This window comes from Pagrus major, chromosome 9, assembly GCF_040436345.1.
Source record: "Pagrus major chromosome 9, Pma_NU_1.0".
Lineage (NCBI taxonomy): Eukaryota > Metazoa > Chordata > Actinopteri > Spariformes > Sparidae > Pagrus > Pagrus major.
This window is the reverse complement of record NC_133223.1, coordinates 24721200-24743612: the sequence shown is the minus strand read 5'-3', so window position 1 is coordinate 24743612 and position 22413 is coordinate 24721200. Positions and strand designations below refer to the sequence as shown.

Sequence of the window (22413 nt, the reverse complement as noted above, 5' to 3'; positions counted from 1 at the left end):
GATGCAATTTTAGCTGTTGGAAATGGAGCTAGTTAACAAGCAAGAGAACACGTTTTGTTTATGAGGAAGCACACATCCTGGCTGTCCAGAGGCAGAGACTAGAAATCCAAGCAGCAGTAGCCTATGGTTCTTCCTGACTACCAACTACATCAAACAGATTTTGCTGCAGCAGAACTCAGCTTTCGTGGTCGATATGGCACAAACAGAGGCATTTATAGTTTAAATTGACTACATTTACCATCAACCATTGACTGTAGAAAATAGCCATCGACGCTGACAAGACATCTACTTAAAATGTGACGATTTTCACTTTTTGTTTCTTTACGACAGGCATTTGAACTTTGATGTATTTACCACTTTTCACATCTGGTTTCATGACAGACGGTCAAATAAATGGCTTTTTCTAAATGTCTAGTTACAAAACGCAAAATGTGAGATAATATATGGGTTGGACACTTTACTCAGTAGTTCTTCTTCTTCTTCTTCCCTTTATTTCGACTTGATTTCCTTCAGGGGGATCTAACATAACAAATGAAAAGCCTATCAGAGCTTTAAAGTGCTCTATGACTGGTGGCAAGGAAGCTCTTTTCTCTGTGATGCATGTTCAGAAGGAACTCCAGATGACCCCTTGGAATGATTAGTGCTATCTGAAAGTATATTAAACTTTAATTCTTCTCTAACATTAAAGCAGCTTGGGAACAGTGCACACTTAATGTCTGTGTTACACATTACAAGTGTACGCTCTAACAGATCTGAGTAATTGTTTTTTCCACACAATACAGAAGCAAATCATTCTGTGTAAGTAGAATTCACAACATAAACAAGATCATCTTTTTATTCAACAAAACGACAATTTCTAACTCTTGCATGTCATTTGCATGCAAATGCATCTTATCTAGGCATCTCACGTACAGTACAGCCATTGTGTGTTACCATGAAGAACAAGGAGACTCAAAACCGCTGTAGCTGTTCTCCCACGAAGAAGGAAATACAGAAAGGCTTGTCTGCTTAAAAATCTCCTGCCATTTTTTTTTCTCCTGGTGCATATTTATTCCCTCGCTTCCTACTCCATCCAAGGTTTCTCACCAGCATGCAGCGGTTACTGTTTATTATTAATGAGCTGCACAGCTGTCCATGCACTGTTATATCATTAGTCAGTGATGTTCAGCTCAGGATCTATTTTGTGATTAAGCGCTGTTAATTCTCTCTTCGGAGAACCCACTTTCCCTCAGTCTGCCATGTATCGTTTAATATCATTTAATAATCTCAGATATTTCCTGTCATGCTTTTGTTAACCCCTTGTAGCTGTAGAGTTGTGGGCTGCCAGGTGATACCCTGATGCTTCTTTTAAATGTAAAACTTGGTGTCAAAATATTTCAGTGCAATGCAACAACACTAGAAACATGTCATCATTTTTCCTTTCCAGCTTCAATTCTTTTGTCTAATGAGGGTGAAAATGAATTTTTTATTCCAAGCTGAAGACCTCCATTAAAATGTCCATTATGACTATTAGAGCTAACCTCTCAATGCACTTCACTTCAGGCTTCAAATAATTAATCCTGTCCATTATATCCGATGAGCATTAATAGATGAGAATGAGCAGGAAAGCATCACAGCAGCGGAGAGGCATGTGTTCCTCTCAGGCACTGTCACTTTCAATATCTGGACAAGTAACAGATAAAGCCTGTCAAGCTGTCCAACCACTCAAAAATCTTCCTCATGATTGATTGTCTGCTTCGCATCATTGAAGAGTATTATATAGGAGAGCTGTGATGTTCTGTTCTCAGCAACTATAAATATCCCGCTTTTATTACCATTGCCATAGTACATTGTTCACATGGCTCAAAGAAATAACAGTTACCACTGTCAATGCCTCTTGAAGTAGATATCAAGGCTATAATCAAATGATGCATTTGATAAGGGCACCGGCCTCCGTGGAAGGATTGCATTCAGTTCATCACATTTAACACAGAGAGACATACCAAGCTCATGGAACTGGATGAAAAGCTTCTGACAAATCCTCATATTTTCACTAATTTACTTCAAGGGTTTACGTTACACAGGCAAGAGGAGGACAAGAAGAGGCCAAACTCCAGTGCCATCCTTAGGTCAGACGCACAGCTGTGCAGTGCTACAGTTGTAGACCCATTAGTCTTATTAATGTATTACATATATCAGCAGTGGATCCACAAACTGGTGGATATTAGTTAGAAATTTAGATAATAATTGGCAAACTATTTAACAGCATTATATTTCTAGAATAATTCTCCCCATAATGTGAGACGTTCTAACTTTTCTGAAACATTTTCAATTTTTCTTAGTGCCTGCCTTCAGTGCCTGAGAAGAAAAACAGAAAAAGGAAGGGAAAGTCTCTTGATCATGTCGCTGTTGTTTCCATGATGTCACTAAATCATAGCAGGCTTTCTTGTTTCTTTACCTCTGACAGCCAGTAACATCTACAACTTTTTTATCAGATATATTCTTGACTAAAAGTAGCTATATTAATGAGAGTGGTGTGAAAAATGCTGCTTTATCATAACAACGGTTTGTATAGTCCTGAATCTTTTTTTTTTAAATGACGAATACAGACTACCGACACCTGGTGGCATGGAGAGTTACTTCATCTTATGCAGGCGCAGAAGGTAAGCTAGCTGGCTTTAGACATCATCATCAGATGACCTAAATGGGTCCAAGTAGCAACCAAACATGTCTCCTGGTGAGTAATGTTGTGTTTACTGACATGTGACATGCTGCAGAGTAGTGTCACAGCAGCGAGTAAAGAAGAGTCAGAAAGTCGTGTATTTAAGTAAGTAAGTACATGTAAAGTTTGCCAATTTGGCTTACGATAGCCACTTTAAGCCAGTGGTCACACCAGATCAAGTAAGGCTGTAACAGCAAAACCCCTCAGTGTAATGAACTGAGGAACGAAACTTTTCCTTTGTAAGAGGAAGGGTTTCATTTTTTCTCTTTCTAAAGCTACATAGTCTTGATTTAAAAGTAAACAAATAAGAATGAAACTGCTGTATTTATAGGGGACACCTGGTATTATATTGCTTTATGTTCCTTTAAGTGGTTATTTCCTTATTGTTTGGCTAAAATGAACCCTGCTGGTCCCAACAGAATAGAGCCCGGAAACATATTGTTTTTTAAACAACAAGCATGTGTGGCTTTAACAAATTACAGTCCCCACAGAGGAAGGAAATTAGTATGTTATCATCATAATTGACAATAACAAATAAAACACTTGTACAACTGTACAATAAAATAAAGTCAAACACAAGCCTTGTGAAAGTTGCTCTGCAGGTTTCCTAATCCTGCTACACTTGTGCGCCCCTATCCGTTTCATGGATCCAGGGAGTCCTTGGTGTCCTGTGCACCCAATGAGCAGCCCATCTGTTTCTGAAGTGGGTCTGATTGCAAACATTCCTCACAGCATGTGAACTCACTGCCACCGCACTGCAATTCACCAACAATCTGTTCAATCTACGACACTGCTGGTGTTTGATTGAAGAGCGCCAGTGTAACATCACTTCACTTTGACAACTACATTAAAGGCAAAAGCACCACATAGGCTAACAGGCATCACAAACAATCTTATTTAAGTGTGCAATATCCAACTTGTTTCAACATTATGCATTTGAATAAAATATTAGATCACTAGAAGACTTTTTTCCTCTGCTCATTCCCCGTTAACAGTCATGACACTCTGCAGCCTTCTTTCAGAAGTGACCTGAGAAGCATCTGCAAATGCTGACTGTGTGATGGCCACAGATGAAATAGCTCGACAAGGCTGTCAACAGATAGACACAACTGAATAGTGACATGTAAACAGGAACCTCCTTCATTTGATTTGATAAGTGCATTGCACCTTGGTCGGTCATTGATCTGATTAAATTTTTTTTAACTGATAAAAAAACACAATGCCTGTTCAAGAAACACTGTTAATTGACAAATGATTGAATCGATTGAAAAACAGTTTATATCAAGTTTCATGTCCGTCAGGATGTAAAATTTGTGTTTAATTAGAAGAAAGATTCTGTTTAATCAAAGAAAACCTTTTTCTTTTTCATTCTTTTAAAGGTGTTAATTTGTAAAACACAGCCAAGGTAGCTCTGAAAATACAGGTGGCAGCATATCACCAGAGTTACTGAGAGCTGCTGCTCCTTGCTAGCTGTCCTCCACGGAAGTTACCACGACTCAGTTTGTCATGGAGCAGGTGGCTCTAAAGTTTGCCTGAACCAGGACCTCAGATCACAAGGGGAGTCACAAAGGGCAGCCACGCTCAGCTCAACCGGGTTTAGTAGCCTAAGAGTGAACACAGTTAGACATGGAACTGGGAATGAACAGCCCCCAACACCAACTGAGGTCCGTTTAATGACCTGGGATACAGTACGAAGGTGATTTCCAGCATTTACTGGGACTATGATACAGTTTTCTTAGTTTATTTTGTTAATTTATAACACTAAGAGCTAAAAGTGCTTGTGAAACCTCGCTGACTTGCCACTGGCATATATCTACCAGCTGAATCTACAGGGCCAATCATCATCGGACCATCGGCTCTTGATGTAGTGGTATTATGAGACAGGACGGGCCGGGGCTAGCTGGTTAGCATGATAACTTCAGAGGACATCTCTGCAACACATTGACGTCTTTGACATAATGTCAACTCTGTTGTTTCTTGACATTCTGCTAAAAATGTTTTTTTTTTTTTTATTATTATGTTTTAAACAAAAAATCTGGCCATATCTTGCTTTAAGGGTCATTGTAACTGATTATAATAACATCTTAGGAGAGTGACGTACAGGGGGAACAGCTATTCCAACATCTAAAAGGTAGGTGACAAAGCATTCAATCATTGTATTGAGTGCTAATATTGTTCACAAAGTATAACTGAGAATATTGTCATTATTTATATTGGTACATACATTTTTTTTTATTTTCTACATACTACAACATCTGTAGCTCAAGCTCACAACACAAATCCCAGAACAGTTGGCATAAAATTAATGTCATAAAACAACAAGTCTCTCTAGTCTATCTCTTTGGTAGTATAATGCCTGACAGTAAAATCCATGTACTGTGAGAACGGTGTATAATAAATCCCAGAAAAATCCTCTCCCTGCACCCCAGCTTAGTGCTATATGTTCAGTTTTCCACCACCTTTCTTGAAAATTTAAGTGGATTTTTCAGGAGTGGATTTAAATTCTCAATCAATATTTATATGGTGCATTCAATAAAAAATGAAAAAAAAAGTGAATTAATACAATTTAAACAGTAGAGTAAAATGCAGCATACTACCAGACACTTAGAGAGCAGAAACAAAGTTGAAGAAAGGATTCACAGAGCACATGGAGTAGAGAGGGCATAAGAAGAAAGAAAAAACAGAACCATAGAATCAAATAAAATCAATTTACTTCCAAACGGCAAATTGACCATTAGAACTACAGTATTTCTATAAAAGGCCAGGCTAAGTGATACACACAAGGTACTTAAAAGCTTAGTCTGACAAAGAAGAGAGTCGGAACAATTCTGAATGGCTGAGTAACAAAGCTGGATAGTGTAGCTAAACCATTTATCTGCAGTTAAGCTCTTACAGCTACACGCACAAACTCTGCTCTCTGATCTGTGGCAGAAATAATTCACAGAACTTAACGTCTGAATACACATACAACAGTCAACATGCTGCTTTAGAAAAAAAAATAGCTACAACTCAATACTTGCCAATAAAGCAATGGGAAAAAAATACATTTATTTCATCCTGACAGGAGACAGATTCAGATTACAGCTAATCTGCATAAATGTGTGTCATTTAAACATCAATAAATCATTACCCCATTAATGTTAGGGCATCGGTATAATTAATATAAACAAACGAGAAAACTGGCATTCAGAGTAAACAGAGTTAAAGTTTTCAGACGCCTTGACAAGGAAGGACATCATAATTGCAACAGCCTTGAAAATGAGATCTTAATTTGTGTTTTTGCGGTTATGGTGGAAGGAGACTTTCAGTCGTCTTTCAAGCTGTCATTTGTTTATTGTAACTATATCAACATATCAGAATCAGTTAAATGTATATGCTGTTTAAAAATGTTAATGCAAGCACTTAAAGATGCAAATCATATGCCAAGGATCATATTAGTCTATAAAGATGGTAATTGCCACTGTGGTTGTGAAGCCTGGACATGAAACATACACTGTAGGGAGTCGCAGGTATTGATTTAATGGGTTTATCCCTGCATGCATTGAACAACATGCAGGAGGAGCAAGGTGCACCTCTGACCACTCCATCACAGGGCTAATAGCGATCCCTTCTTTAAACTGCCTATACTGTGCAGGGTCATGGGGTTTAATCTATCTATTACATGAATGACTGGAAAGTAGTTTCCAGACTATGGTCACTCTCTAACATTTGGGGTACTATTAAACTATTGATCGGGCAGCGTCTAAAGTGCAAGGCCCAAGTGTATTTAGGGCATGTCCAACTCCCCCTATGCGTGTTATGAACCTCCCTATGGCGCATATTACAATCTGAACTTTAAATAGCAGGAAGAATACTGCAACATTGACTACACGTCATTTTAAAACACCACACCCATGGGTGCAAGTACATTTAGCCACACATCCTCATACCAAAGCGAGTGAATAGGTTGACTCCCAAAACAACATGACCGTTGCAGTGTATGGCCCATCGTCATATGCACACAGTTTGGTTAGGTTTAGGCAATAATACTACTTGGTTAGATTTAGGAAAACAGTGTGTTTTGGGTTAAAACAACTGAGTTACTTCTGTAACTTCAGTTACAAATGTACCTACATAACTTATGTTACATTACCCATGTGACGTAACATCCCTATGTTGGTAAGAACTTTGACTTCTAGTGTCACACTGGGAACGAACAGTTATCTCCTGAATGAAAGCCCTATGCTTGTTTGTCGCTCTTTGTACTTCTTCTCCTCACTTCCTCCTTTGCAGCCGTAATAATTACTACAGGCGCTAGAGGTCGCCACCGCACAAAAACTGTAAATATGGGTCCTAATAAGCTGTTTTCATAGGCGACTGTTGTAGTTTTTCTGATGAGGACAGGCTGACATCTGCTATTTACACAACATGGGCACTGCATATGAAAATGACAGCTGTGTTGGTCAGAAACTATTGATGACACATTTGCAATGGGCATTAAATAGGGCCCAAAGTGTGTGCATTTCTGTGAACGACACTGGAAACACGTAAAGAAAAAAAAAAAAGATTGCTGGCTGGCAGTAGGGCTTACCCCTGTCAAGTTGGCATCAGCTGCTAGCTCACGACAAGCCCCAAGAGCGGCCAGCCCAAATGGTATTCATCACAGACATCCTTGTTCCAGTTTAATTGTTGTTTGGCTGGTCCAACCAGCAAACAAATCTGGAGGTATTCGCATCAACAGTTCTCAGCAAAAGACACGTGGTCAAACAGGTGTGGGCTGCCTCTCTCAGTCCAAAAGCCCAAAGTTAACTTTACAATACTGCTACGCATGAGCACGAAATACACCTGGGTGTTGGAGTTAATTGATGAGCCATGTCCACTCAGCCAGCCTCTTTTAATCTTTCAAAAAAAGAAGGAAAGTAATGTAAGCCTACTACACAGTATCCAAGTACCTATTCGGCAAGAGGTGTACAGATGTGTATTCTGGACAGGTGTTGACAGTCTATATATGAGATACACACAGACAGACAAACATACTCACACCTATTGGCAATTTCAACTAATCAGTTCACCTAATCTGCCTGTCTTCTTTATACTGTGTGAGGGAATCAGAGCACCAGGAGGAAACCCTGTGGGATAAACATGCAAATTCCTCACAGAAAGGCAGCAGCCTCCCTGTGGACCTCAAAACCAGAACAGTCTCACTTTAAAGTGACAGTGCTAAATACTACACCACCCACTGCTGTCCTTATACGGATAGACTGCCTCATATATACAGTATCCAGTTCAAGTGAGTCATAAACACAAAACACATATAGATAACACCCAAACTCTACCCAAAATCAATCACACGGGTCTCTGAGTGAGCCATTTAACGTCAGAGGTGTAACATCAAACCTGTGAATACAAAATCCAATGATTTGCATTAGTGTGTGTGTGTTTGTGTGAAGGAGAGGGGGGCAGGTAGGGATGTCAGAAGCTGTCAGAAAAGTTAACATTCACATATTGCTGAGGCGTGGCTGCTCTCCTTTCAAGCCCTCAATTTGTTTCACTTGTAAACAAACAATTGTTACGGGTAATAAGTGGCATGATACGAGGGAGGTTATTAAATTATGACATCCCAAAAATTATATATACAAACCTCAGGAACACCTGTCATAATATGCTCTATGCAAACTGAAGGATTTATATTCCTTGTGTTTACTTTGTCTGGCAGGAATACCTTGCCAATTTCCATCCTTATCTTCATTCATTAGTAATCAGGCTGTTGTGTTTATACTGTAACTGCCAATAACATATGCCGACTTTAGTTGATGGAAATTTTTTTCTCCACTTCTTGGTATTCCAACAGCCTTTTAGACCTTCAGAAATGACTTGAAGTTTGGACACGCAAACTACACGGTTATATGACTCCAGGAGGCTTTTCAAGGTAGTTGTATTATCTAAGCAGAGGCCTTGGTAAGTTGCCAACTTCCTCAACCACATCCTCGAGTTTAACACCCAGAGTGGGTTTGCTTTTCATCAATTTACCTGACAGAGAAATTTAAAGAAGTGTTAAAGTTAGCATAAAATAGTTGAAAAATGGATCTATTATGACCATTACGACCCTCTGAGCATGAGCAAACGCTCTTTTCAAATAAAACCCGCCACTGAGCAACGGCTGATTTCATGTGTTGGATTCTAAGAGCATTATAGAAGGAGACAGGGTATGTTTACTACAGCCCCTCCGGCATCGGATCAAATATTCATGAAGACAAATAGTATCCAGCATGGTCTGCAACCACGGCATGTAATTCAGATTTCGCCATCTGCACTGAAATAAGGGATTACAAGCTGTGAGAGACCTAATTTAAGACCTGACATAACACTACAGGGACAGTAGGAAGTTACAGTAACAGAAGGAGGAAGGAGGTTGGACTGGAGGCTGCTATATGTGTCACAGTGCAGGGACTTTTTCAGCACATAAAGAATACTCTGCAATGACGACAACCCTGAACATGAAGCCCAGTTGCCAGAATAAAATGTACATTTCTGCCAACCACAGATATGTTAAACTTTACTTTTCTTTTCGTTGCAACTTTACATTTGTCTAGGTTCAATTTTCAATGCTGTGCTTATGCTCTGGTTAGGTTTAAGCACACAAACCTATTGGTTAGGGTTAGAAAAACATCATGTTTTGGCTTAAGATACCTGTTTTGGTTGCATCAAACAGGGATGGAGATGTCCCTCATTAAAAACAACTGGTTTTGTCACGACAAACACAGCTACGGATTGCCTGAACCTAACCTGAGACATAGCCACAGCGATTTCATACATAAAGCATAAAATTTAAATGAACAGAAACGTAAGGTTATAGCATAAAGAAACCAACATTTTAACAGATTTGTGGTTTGCAAAATCATACAATGCCAACATTTATTCTGCCGTCTAGGTTGGTTTATGAGAATTGAGATTTTCCAGTCATTATGAAATGTTTGATCCAGGAATCCAATCATTCTTCAGCTGGACATGAAAGTGTGAGTGATTTTTGTGTCTCACATTCAGTGAATGAAAGTCAAGCCTTTACCTGAGAGGGAGCGTTTGCGGCTGCGGGAGCTGCCACATCCAGCACACTCAGAGAACTTGGACCACGTAGTTAGAGTGCAGTCGTCCTTGCAGGCCACCCGGCACTCTCTGATCTGAGGGGGCACGGGGCCAGCCCACCGCAGGCATTCTGTCACATTGGCCGACTCACCGCTCTCCTCAACACAACTGACTCCTGTGAACACAGAGGGAGGCAAGACTGTCACTCCAATTATACAAGACAATGCACAAATAACAGATCGCATCTCACCAAGTTAAGTCATTCTGTTCAGTTATGTTCAGCCGCTGGTATTGTTTGAATTCTCCCTACAGATATTTTCATGGTCCTCTGTCCTAGAATAACCCTAATTTAAGCAATAGCTTACCCTCATATTCACAGTTTGATTGAACCCCATCAGAGAGGGAAAGATCTATTATTCATTTTTTTTTTTATGTTTGGTTTAATGGGCTACAGGAAAGCCATTAAATAACTCATGGCTATAAAGAACATCCCTGTGTAGCTTTCATGTTCACATCTTGTGAAATGCTTATTCAACACCTTCATCAGACTAAATGAAATAACTATGATTCATTGCATTAAACCAAACATTCACAGTAACGGATTAACGTGTGAGCTAAATACTTTTGATAGAAAGATGTATACACTCTCTAATCAGAGTATGGGTATCTGATCAATGAGGGATAAAGACATCCCGGTACTGTAGCGGCAATAAGTGCCTGTGTGTGCTAGGAATAATTATCAGCTACTTAGAACACACAGCGAGACCAGATGGATAACTAAACACCTGATGTAGCATCCAATTTACCGCAAACAGAATTTCAGTCCTGTGTGGCTGCTTTTAACTTTGGGAAATACCCCTGAACATGATTGTTGCAGTTATTTGATATCTCTTACATAATAAATGAGAACTATCAAAAGAAGTGAGTCCACTCTTTGTCAGAAAAAGACAGTGCTAACAGTAGTCTAGGAAGAAAGTGCTCACTTTAATACAAATTGACAAAAGGAGGCATGAAGGATTGATATGTGCGGTACGTCAGAAGGGCTACATAATAGAGTGAAACTATGCCTTAAAAAAGAGAAAACTGTCCTTGTTCACATAAAGAAAATTTGAGAAATTTGGCACGTCAGGTGTGTGTGTTCTTGTGAGAGCCGTCTCCCAGAATACTAACTACAGTAGATTTCCTGACACCACAGGTTCCCTCTGTAGAGTAGATGATTTGATTTTGGAGCGCCTTGCTGCATTTATTTGCATACTAATGAGGATTCCTGTGACTCTAGTATAATGTCTTTGCTTCAAGATACGCCTTTTCTTAAGACATTTGTGTGAACATATTTGTGTGAATATTGGCTTATTGATGCACTTTTTAACTTAAACCTCACTGCGTTGCTGGTTGTGTTTTTAACACCATATTGAGCAACACATACGCCTTTTTGTTTTGAAACTTCAAGTATATCCTCCAGTTTGATGTCTCAGATGTCGGTCTTATTTAAAAAAACAACAACAACAAAAAACGGAATAATGCATTTGCGCTGTGTCTCGGTGTTTGATATATCGTGCTGCTTGGTTTAATGAATGACTCAAAATGCAAGTTGGGGACACAAAAGATCCAAATTTCCATCTCGGGAAGGATATTTAACCAGTTTGATTTCAACAAAATGTAAAGCGATGAGACATCTTGCTACAGATCAGCCTTCACTTTTTTATCATTCTTGGGGGAATTACATTTTCATTTGACTGTATCATTTCTGCAGAATGTGAACTGGTGACAGTAATGCTGTGAATTAAGTGGCACACCTAATTCAAACGCTACCAAGGTAAAGACATTTTCCTGATATCTCTGCCTGCATAATACTTGGCATGGAAGTTTGTGGAAATAATAACTGTGTGATTGTCAGAGCAGCGGCTCAGCCCCAGTGATTGGATGTAACAAAGAACATTATTAAAGTACCGCACTTAAAGCCCCCCTCCAGTGTATTTTTGGCATTTTTATAATATTTAATATTTTTCTGAGTCCTTTCCTGGCAAATGTTGATGAGCCACACTGTTTGCCATTATTTTTTTTTGACAAATAACTTAATTTTGTGCTCAAAGTTTAAAAAAATGATGTATGACTGGTGGAATCTGGGAGTCGTACATCGTCCTCCAAGCCTGGCTTATAAGAGGAGCGTGGCTCCTTAAAGAAACAGGGCAGGGCAAGTATAATGTTTGGGTACTTTTCACGACATCGCTCAGCACCGGCTAAAAGGGAAAGTGACATAAATGAGAAACCTCAAAAACAGTGATAAACCTAGTTAATTAACTAAATCTCATAGAAAGAAAAACAGTGAACATATGAGCAGGTGTCGACACTCTGCTCCTGCAGGAGAGACACGGAGGTGGTGGAACACATTTTTGTAGCTTTGTCAGGCATCGGCGACTGAAGAGTAGCAGCTGATTGGACCATAGCTTTCTTAAACAAGACAGAAAAGCAGACAGACGCTACATAGGATATTAACGTTCAAATACATTGTTCTCTCATGGACGCTCTGGGATTCAAGCAAGGCAACGTTACCAGTGAAGAAACGCCCCCCAACGCCTCTGTGTCTTTGAGGAGTCACTGATATACAAACATGCCTTTAATCCATTTTATTGATTTCTATTTGACTTTTAAATTTTGCCCTCTGACAAAAACTGTCGGGTTTCTACATGTCTGCTGAGGATGTGTGGGATGCTCATTTACATACAAGGCCTCGACAAAGGCATTGAAAGCGAGACGATGGCTATTACTGAAGTGCATTTACGTAACATTCACAATCACAGCTACAAAAAACAATCTTTTATATTTCAACGTATGTGTTTGGGTTAAAGAGCGATGACATTATGGCAAACCCTCAAAGGTGAATCTTATTTTGCATTGAACAACAGATCATTAACAGCTGCTACAGTATCAGTCCAATTAGCACCAGTGTGGGAATAATTAAGCGTCCCTGTTGACATTTACTTCTGTCCATTTACCTTGAATTATCTTCTCTCTTGCCCAACCTACTCCACCGGTTACAACCTCATTCTGTCACCCCAAGACTCTTTTATTAGACGAGCCCAGCCCTGCAAGTGCTGACATTCTGATTGTGAACTGGATGACATCCATTTTTAATATAATAATTTCAGCCTGTGGTTACATTTATGTGGCCTTTCACATCATCTCCTCTCAAATCTTTGTCATGGCATCGCCGCCACTGACAGGGATTACCTTTAATTATACAGTTACTTGGGATTAGAAAGGTGATCACTTCTGAGGGCCAGTTGGTAGCAGAAGCTTTGAAGAGGGCTGTCACACTCTGGATTTTTAAATATCAATTGCTTTATCAATCTGACCCAGAACTTGTTACATTTTCTGTGATTACTTTTAAAACTAGGATTTTTATCCACATAAACCTCCCTAACATCGAGTATAATCTTTATGTTAATTCAGCCATATTGCTCATATAGCGTTCTTCTATGTGCAGAGTAATGTGGATTAGATTCATCATGGCCATTAAGACTCATTTCTCCTGCAGCAGAATAAGATCAGCATGACTCATTTTCTATTGAATAATTTTCCAAAACAGTTCCAGTTCTACTCAGGGAGGGATATAACACATCCAGCTGGTAGTGAGCCACAAGTTGGCAGAAATTAGACACAGTGTGTTGTAGTTAGTGTGAAATCCATTGGCTCATTGCATGCTCCAAGTTATCAGCTACAACTTCATATATGCGCTTCAGAGTTGCCTGTTCTTTTCTGTGAAAGATTTCCTTTTGGCAAAGAAAGAATTCCTGCTCTCAAATCTTGTCTGATTTAGTAATGCCTGTTATCTGTGACCCCCGGCATGTCAGGTCAGCACAAGCACTTCAACCCACACCTCATTTTACACTCGGTCAGACATTAGCATTCATTCAACACGCAGCCTTGCATCCGTCATGGGGGCCAGACGCACAGTGGAGATAGGAGGAAGCATTTGCTGAAGCCAAGGGTGTATTGGCTTTGTAAAGCAGAAACCTAATCACATGCATGTGCCTCAAACTTGGCCTTGATTGTAACAGTACAGTACATGTCTAAGCCAATGTTTCCAGCAATCAGACTGTTTGAAACTGGACTGAAACTGAATGGTTGCTAATTGAACATTTCTGTAATGTAATAAATAGAATCAATAGAGGTTATATTATAACAGAAAAAGGAGACAGACAGACATAATTACACTCCCAAACACTTCAACACTTAAGGATAATATGTATACTTAACCTTTTTATTCTTGAATGTTTTCCTCATATTTTGATATGTTCATGTGTGGTAATTATTCACAATAGAATCAATGTAGAGTTGCAAATTAACCTAAACTGGTAATAAAACCAGGCACAGGATTTGTTTATAATTACTCACTACTGACTTGTAAATTATATAACGGATGGATATTTTATAAAATGGCCAAAAGATACTATCATCATCTATTTAATTGCCTAAATAGTCATGATTGACTTATTTGTGATCTTTTGTCTCAACTTTAAAATGCCCTGTAGACTATAGCCTTGAAATGATAAGTTATTCATCCAATCAGCCTAGCCATCTATATTTGGCTAAATTGAGCTAATAGTTTGTTCACGCAGAGCAGATCTGCTAGTCAAGGAGGTTATGTGAGGTTTGCAAAAGGACATTAAATACTGCAATCTCTACAATTCACCTGAACAAAATTGACTGTGGATGCATTTCAGATTGATCACTATCCAAAATCATCAGATTGCCCACCTGTAAATTTAATTACACTAATTAATAACACTCTGGAGCAGGAGAAGCTTTCCCCACATGCAGTGTCGGATGTAAATGCAACACTAGTGCTGATATAGGGCTACACAGTGAAATGCAGAGGAGAACATGAGAGCTGGCCTATATTCTGTGGTGGAACAGGTTGAATGTCTGAAATGATAACACTGCACAACTTGCTTTTTCATATTCAGTTCCTCAATGAAATAAAATGTTTTTAGTAGATACCATCTCATGCTTCGTTCCCACTGCTGTGAACACAGCAACAACAGAGAATACCAAGTGCATGGAAAATAACAACATGTTGAATATTTTGAGGGTAACTGAAATTTATGTCAAAGAAACAGATAAATAGAAAAGCACAACGAATAAATGAAACAATGAATAAAGCATAACATGCGACTGGACTTGATATTGAAAATATCAAAACTGCACACTGATGAGAATAATTACATGAACATGACAAAAGAAAATAAAGCTACATCTTCATCATATTATTAGTAATGCTATTATTCAATTCAGACTGCATTGTACTTCGTGCTGAGTGTGGGCTGATGATGGCGGGTAGAGAGCTCTGGCACAGCGATGCAGCATCTTTAAAGGTCCTTGAATAACATAATTGTTTAACCCCCTGCTATAACTTCCTGCCATTAAATCTGTTATATGGCCTTATTCAAAGTTTGTATGCCCTTTGTTTGGCCCTACTCCCAATCATTGTGCCCTAATTATGCCCCAATTTGACATTTATATGTAATGTTCCTTGATTCAGTAAAAAGAAACCCTGGCTACATTCTTTGTTTCTTAAATCTATATTTAAATTCAGTCTCTCTACCGAGTGCAAATTCCAGGCTCATACTTGAGTTTTTGAAATGTCACAGGTATTTAACTTAGACATTTTCTAATCATATTCAAATAGAAAGCTTTAAAAGGTCAATGAGGGTTGCTCTTAACCTGGCAACACCACAGACACTCACTTCTCCCGTTCTCACCAAAAAGTCATCGAAACTCACTTGAGAAATGTCAGTCATAATTATACCGCCTAGTAAAAGTGAGCAGCTGAGCAGAAATGCTAGAAAGTTGTCGCGGTGGCACAGAAAGCCACTGAAAACTTCACTCCAATCGCTTCAGTAAATTAGATAGAACAGCCAGTTTCTGGGATTTATTGGGACATTTGCTTTTCTCTAAATAAGTCTGAAATGATCCAATTAACACTCTGGCTTTTTAACGATTTGGGCCACTGGCAGCCGCTCTCACAGCTCCACTTGGAGAAATGGAGTTCTTCACCAAGGACGGCACACAGGAGTCTGCATCGTCCAGAAAACACACAACACATTCAGACTCTCAGAAAGCATCAGCAATAATGGGTGGTAATTACAAGGAGACGATACAATAAATGATGCCTACAGTAATGGCTGTATCATGATACAGGTAATCATGCTGTATGGGACACACTGCAGACAGGGTTAGGTTCATCAACAGTTCCAGGCACGTCCACCCACGGGTGTTACCAGTGCCGGCCCTGACCAATTTGGTGCCCTAGGCAAGATTTTGGCTGGCGCCCCCTTGCATCGCAGTCAATTTCACAATCAATTTTCATACACTCACACAGAAACTACATGTATGTGTTCAAGATTTTATTTCTTTTAAGTAAAAAATATCACACCAAATGAAAACTGAAGAAAGAAACAAGTGATAAATTAAAAATACAATATAAATAAGGTATTGCACAAACATATTAAAGAATATTCTATTTACATACAAAATAAAAACAGTCTGTATTCTTTGGGAGGAAACCTTTTGCAGCAGAAGCAGTGTAAGCTATCATTCTTTTTTGAGTACATCAGCCAGCTTCTTTTGATTTTTTCCCCACTGACTAAGACTCTGGTAAAAAAGTCATGTGGACACTTTCTCCCATCTTTGTTTTTGGGATATGTGTAACTGTTTTTTATTTGAAATGGTCCTCTGTGAACTAACTCCTTTCTTACTTTGTCAGTTAGAAGAGATGGCCAGTCAGCAGGTCTACTGGTGCAGCCTTTAGTCCTGATGCTGTGTCACTCTGGTGTGCTGAGGTAGAGGACAGGAGCACCTGATGCTGTGTCACTGGGGGTGGTGGTGAAATATTTTAAAAGTGCATCTGAAGAGAGAAGAGAAGTATATGTGACCACTGGATGTTACATTTTAATAAAAAACAGATGCTTGGTGTGTGCTATACATAAGACTAATATAGACTAAAGTAAAGTGCAGTGAAACTTATATATAGCTATATATATATGTAGCCTATGAATGATATGGGAAAGCTAAGGTATGGAGTATTAACAGTAATACACTTTAACTGCACTTTAACACTGATGTAAACTTTAACAAATATAAGCTGTGACACAATAAACCAAAGTCTTACAACTGCCCTATTACTTATAAAGTGGATGGAAAACTCAGAGCATTTTAAGTGACATACAAGCAGGAAAACACAGCCAGCAGGTTAAAATAACACCTGAACAGGCCTGACGTTAACTTTCCAAATGTCCCTGATGAATTTAAGGTGGAGTAACATTAACTTACGTCGACTCAGCTATTTACTGATTATTAAACAATGCTACTATCGTCCGAAGTAAGCTAGCAAGCTAACACTCTGCTCCAACAAGGTAACTACGATCATTAAACTATTAGTTTCATTCACTTCATCACATTGACGTCACTGTACCTCTTTCTTTTTCACGTGTTTCTTCCTCTGCTTTCCTTCTTTTCCTTCCCTGGGCGCCGGATGGTTTCAGTCTTTTAGATATAGTGGCTCCGCTACAGTATCAATAAATGTCTCTCTTGGTCTTGGGTCACGGTCCGGTCAGATTCAGGCAGCTCGCCTCTCGACCCCGCCCCCACCCTCACAGAGGGCAGGTGCAGTGCAACGAGCCAGGAACCCAGAAGAAAGGCCTCTCCATTATTTAATAGGCTTTGCTATGAAGTTATGTTGCTGTGGGCTTATATGATATTTCGAAATAATATAAGTAATAGCACTGGTAAAATTTTTTTTTTTTTTTTTTTTTTCTCCCCCCGTTTGCGGCGCCCCCTGTGGATGACGGCGCCCTTAGCATTCGCCTATACTGCCTATGCCCAGGGCCGGCCCTGGGTGTTACAACAGTTTGTTGTTGCAATGTAAAACAGTTGTGTCCTGGCTTCAACTGGGCACTGAAGACGTCCAGTCAACTTTAATATAGACTTATACATAATATTTTCTGACCTACTGACCAAAAGTGTTGTACTGCACTGTTATCCCAACAATCCACACTTAGTGCACCTTATGCTGGGTTTCTGCTTGTGTATTGCGATGGTAATGTTCGTTAATACTCAGTGGTTAGCTTTGCGAGACCAACGTGAAGTACGTGGTGAACTTTCTACGCCACCACTCAAATACTCAAACTCCCGCAGCAGCAAACAAGACCAGCTGACCAACCCGCACTGCAGAATTTAAACAAAAGTTGAAGAGGATAGCTCGGTGCTCAGTATCTTTCATCTCAAAAAGCCTGCGCCTAGTCAAGGTCTCTGAAAATTGTGGCTGTCCCCAGAGCTAAGGATGCAGCGGAGAGGCTGCTCTCCACTCCTGGAAACATAGAGGTAATAACAAAACAGTAAATCACTCCGCCTCCCCCTCATTTTGTTATTCTCAAAAAAGGCAGGGGTTACATTTGCTTTCAAAATAATTAATTAATTAATTAATGTGTAACCCAGATAACTTATTAAAATATAAAGGCTGCGGACCGCAGTATGGTTTACTTTGGCTTGCCACATGTTTTTAAGATTAAAAAAGCTCTTTAAATATGTAGAATCCCTAAGTAATCATTTTTTCATGAGCTGCGCACAGTCAGTCAGTCATGTTTACTTGGGATCCTAGTGCCATTTTGCATCTTAACAATACAATACGATGAAATACAAGTTAGTTTTAGTTTTGGCTCTCCAAAGGGAAGAGTTTGGGCACCTCTGATTTAGGAGAACCAGATTGCATGGAGGATTGTGTATAATTTACGTTTATGGCTTTGCTGTTATTGTGTTACGTAATTAATGAATTTTGTTCTGTGAGTTTATTCTTATTGTTGATTTACAGACTCTCTCAGTGTCAGACTTTATAACCCCAGATTGTCAAGCTATGAAGCACGTATTTATCATTTTGTCAGACACCTCTGTTGTGTGTGATAAACGGGTTGTTAAAATGTTTTTTAAACTCCATTGTGCGTGTCAGTCCACACAAGTGTTTGTGGTTATTGTGTGTATCGAGGCTGATTGTTTCTTTCAACCGGCTGAGATGCGTTTGTGGCCATCAGACTTGCTGCATTCATTAATAAGAAACCAGAGTTGTGATGTGATCATCAAGACGACAGACGTAAAGGTTCATCTCGTTCCACTCTCTGGACAAATTGCCTCTGTCTTTTATGTTTCCATCACTTGCTTGTTAAAGGAGCAGATCTGAAAGGGCTATTAGGTCTCATTAAATAAGGGGAGTAAATAGATGGAAGAGCAAAGCTTAAACGGTGATACAGCAGCAGCTGACAAGTGTAGCGATTATAATAGTTCAACAATGAAAGCAAACACCTGCCTCTTGTTTCTAAACCCTTCCCACAGGCCTCCCCTGGACCAGGTAATCCACGTCGGACAGAATCTGGAACCAGAGTACAGCTGTGCCACTTGTGTGTCCTCCACCTGCATCAAAACACACAGAGAGGAATACTTTGGAATGGTATTGTGTTATTACAGCTTCATTTACACAGCAGGCAAAAGTTTCCCCAATTTTGTTCTTTGTTTTTAATCGGTGATCTGGACCACATGCAGCCAACATGATAACTCTATGTTGAAAAATCGAATGGTATGTAAAATGATGTATTCATTGAACACACTAAAGGAACTTACAAACATAGTTACCCATAAACAGCATTTATTGTGGAATGTTTTAATGAATTAATATTGATAATCAAAAGGTAGGTAGAGACGGAGGCACTTTATTTTAAAGTAAGATGCAAAACAATAAGTGGTGAAATACAAACTGCACTAATATAACAAAAGCACACCATGAAGAATGGTCTCAGTTAGCTTATAAGTAAAGTAAAGAATTATGTGATTTTGTTTGTATTCTGTTTGTATTCTAATTTGTTAACTGGATGATGTTTATCTACCTACAGAACACTGTGTTTCTCAATTTGCATAATGTTATTCTAATATAAGCCATTTCTTAAGGGATCTTTGTTTATTACCAAATTCACATGCAATACCATAAATACTTTATATTGTCCATTTCAGTTGTTTGAATGATGCTCGGAAAACTTGCAAAAAGCTGGAGGTGATTTGTATTTTATAAGATTTTAATGATTAACTGATTATTGACTGAGTTAGTAAGCACCGTTAAACTGAATCCCCTAACGGCCGGACACATAGCCTGCATGAGCAGCGCTGAACTGCCCGCTCTATATTTTTACATGGAGTCCGTCTTTGATAATGATCAGAAAAGATGATGACTTGCTTTCCTGTTACCCTCATTGAAAGAGAAAGAGAGACGAAGAAAACACCTGTTGTGTATATTCTCTCAATGTCTGTGACATATGCTACAGATGCAGACATTGAAACAGAAGTGAAAGGCTGGTCTGATGTCGATGCACTGTTACTTCCTCATCACACAATAGCTATCAAAGCTGTCAATCAATCAATCAATGACTTTCCTAATCACATTAATAGCAGTAACTGATATGTTTAAGAGGTGAACAAATGGGCTTGTTATATTCTGACAGCTTCAACAGTTGCGGCTACATTTCCATGTGAAAATGGGTGGTTATAAATTATGTTTTTACCTATACACTGGACATACAGGAAGTGGTTCACACTCTCTTTCTTCAAACAGTGTGTCAGGACACTCTTGACCTCCATTAGCAGACCTCTGAATGATGGTCCTGTATCGCGACTGTGTGGCGTCAGTGGCATTATCTGTTGAACAAGAAACACAATCTTCACTGAAAGGCTGCGTGCAGAGGCACATTAGTAGCACAGTTGAATTTAAGCTAATGTTTTACAGGAGGAAGGGGAAGGGAAATGATACTGGGACAAACGGCTGACATACGTAGTATAAGTGAGGTCGAAATGTATCAATAAGTAGAGAAAAAATATCACACGTGCAGTCTAACATCTCTAAGAGATGGCTATGAAACAGATAATTTTAAAGTTGATCTGATCCTTATTAGCTTGCCCTTGTGGCTGGAATGTCCTCCACTTCACTGCAGTCTGTTTTCGGACACATCACATTGTAATGGCTTCATTTGGCTCCCGCTCCAAGGCTCATTACACAACACTAATTACTAAACATTGAAAATGGTGCAATTAAGAAAGTGATTACATCATCAGCAGACCCAATGGACTACAGCATATTTACAGAGACGAGATGGCTGCACAATTCTTTAAAAAACAATTACATACTTTTGGATTTCCAAAATACTTACAGTACACATATTGAAACCCATTAAATATCCATTTTCCTCGTGATGTGTCAGCTTAATGTAATGGACAGTTAACACTGTCATTTACACTTAAATGTAATCATTGAATACACCACGGACATTAAGTGAGAGCGCAACATTTTCAATTTCTAGTCTCTGGTGACACTTACTAATACATATATTATACGACACAGTAAGTACCTCATATTTTATGAAGCTTTCCTCATACTGTGTCCTGCTACTGTAGCAATGGATATCTGACTAGTTTTCAAAAGGTTGTCAAGCTACAAGACAGGCATTAGAAAATTCAGAGAATGGCAGAGCTACCTGGCACACAGGTTGACGGGCAGGCTGTCCATTCACTGAAGGGTGTCACAATGCAGTCCTTCTTGCAGGGAAGCAAACAGGGTCGGACGGTTTCTGGACGAGAAGAATCTGAACACCTAAACATACAAACAAACAGAGGTCTTAAATTATCTTCATCCCCCAGGCCATGAATGATAAACGCCCTGAGTTGCCCTGGTAACAGGACAACTGCCCTGTCCTTGACAGCACACATCTCCCCACAGAAAACATGATTGATCACATGTCCCCCTGCCTGCCCGCTCAGGCAAAAGGTGGACAAATATAAAAATTTACAGTTTTCTCACATGTTCAGTTGCATCCCAGGGTACAAATATTGCTCTGTGAAAAGAAAAATCCTCCTGCTACTCAAGTGCATAAGTGCCTGTATTTTATAGTTCATTGTCAGGTTTAAAACCCAATTATCTTAAAGCTGCACTAATAAAAATGTTTTATATCAACAATAGATCAAATACACTATGTGTAATATGAACAGGGTGGCTTGTAGTGATGAATTATCACCCAGCTCTGCAGTTCCTCCCAGCTCTATTAAGCCTTTTAGTCTGTTTTGGATCATTTTTGGATTTCCATCCCCCCCAACTTCATTCTCATCAACCTTTTCAGCCACAACAGGAATCTGGTTTAAGGTGAAAAGCTCTGACAGAAACCATTGTACACTACCACACAATTTCTAAACAGCAGACAAAGTGAGGGACTGGTTGAAAATATAGTACAGGAGCATGTAAGAATGAAGAGCCAGGTATTTTTCTCAGGAGTTAAAGGAGACCAAAACAAAACTAAATAATACAAATGGATGCTGAAATTGCTATAATTAATTAAACATATAAGTATGAAATATTGATATAATGTTAATAATTTGCATATGATAACATCTTCTGAAAAATCCAGTGGAGATTTTCGACCTTGTGCATCTTTTGTTTGAGTTCACCTGGTTGTCTTTTCACTAGCAATTGAGTAGTTGATAGTAATTGTTCTTAAGGTTTTTTACATTTTATACAGTTATCTCTACACCTCCCTACACTCATAATTTGAGGGTAATTTAAT

The 22413-nt window shown here is 39.1% G+C and overlaps 1 protein-coding gene across 1 annotated transcript in view; it reads right to left on the bottom strand.

Annotated features, from left to right (window-relative positions):
• Window positions 1-22413, bottom strand: part of thsd7ba (thrombospondin, type I, domain containing 7Ba) — a 163452-nt gene that overhangs the window by 45043 nt on the left and 95996 nt on the right. The window contains exons 10-13 of the mRNA XM_073473020.1: window positions 21334-21449; window positions 20368-20500; window positions 19125-19228; window positions 9747-9938 (exon numbers count right to left, since the gene is read on the bottom strand). Coding sequence (XP_073329121.1) covers window positions 9747-9938; window positions 19125-19228; window positions 20368-20500; window positions 21334-21449 — 545 coding nt within the window. The remainder of the gene's footprint in view (window positions 1-9746; window positions 9939-19124; window positions 19229-20367; window positions 20501-21333; window positions 21450-22413) is intronic.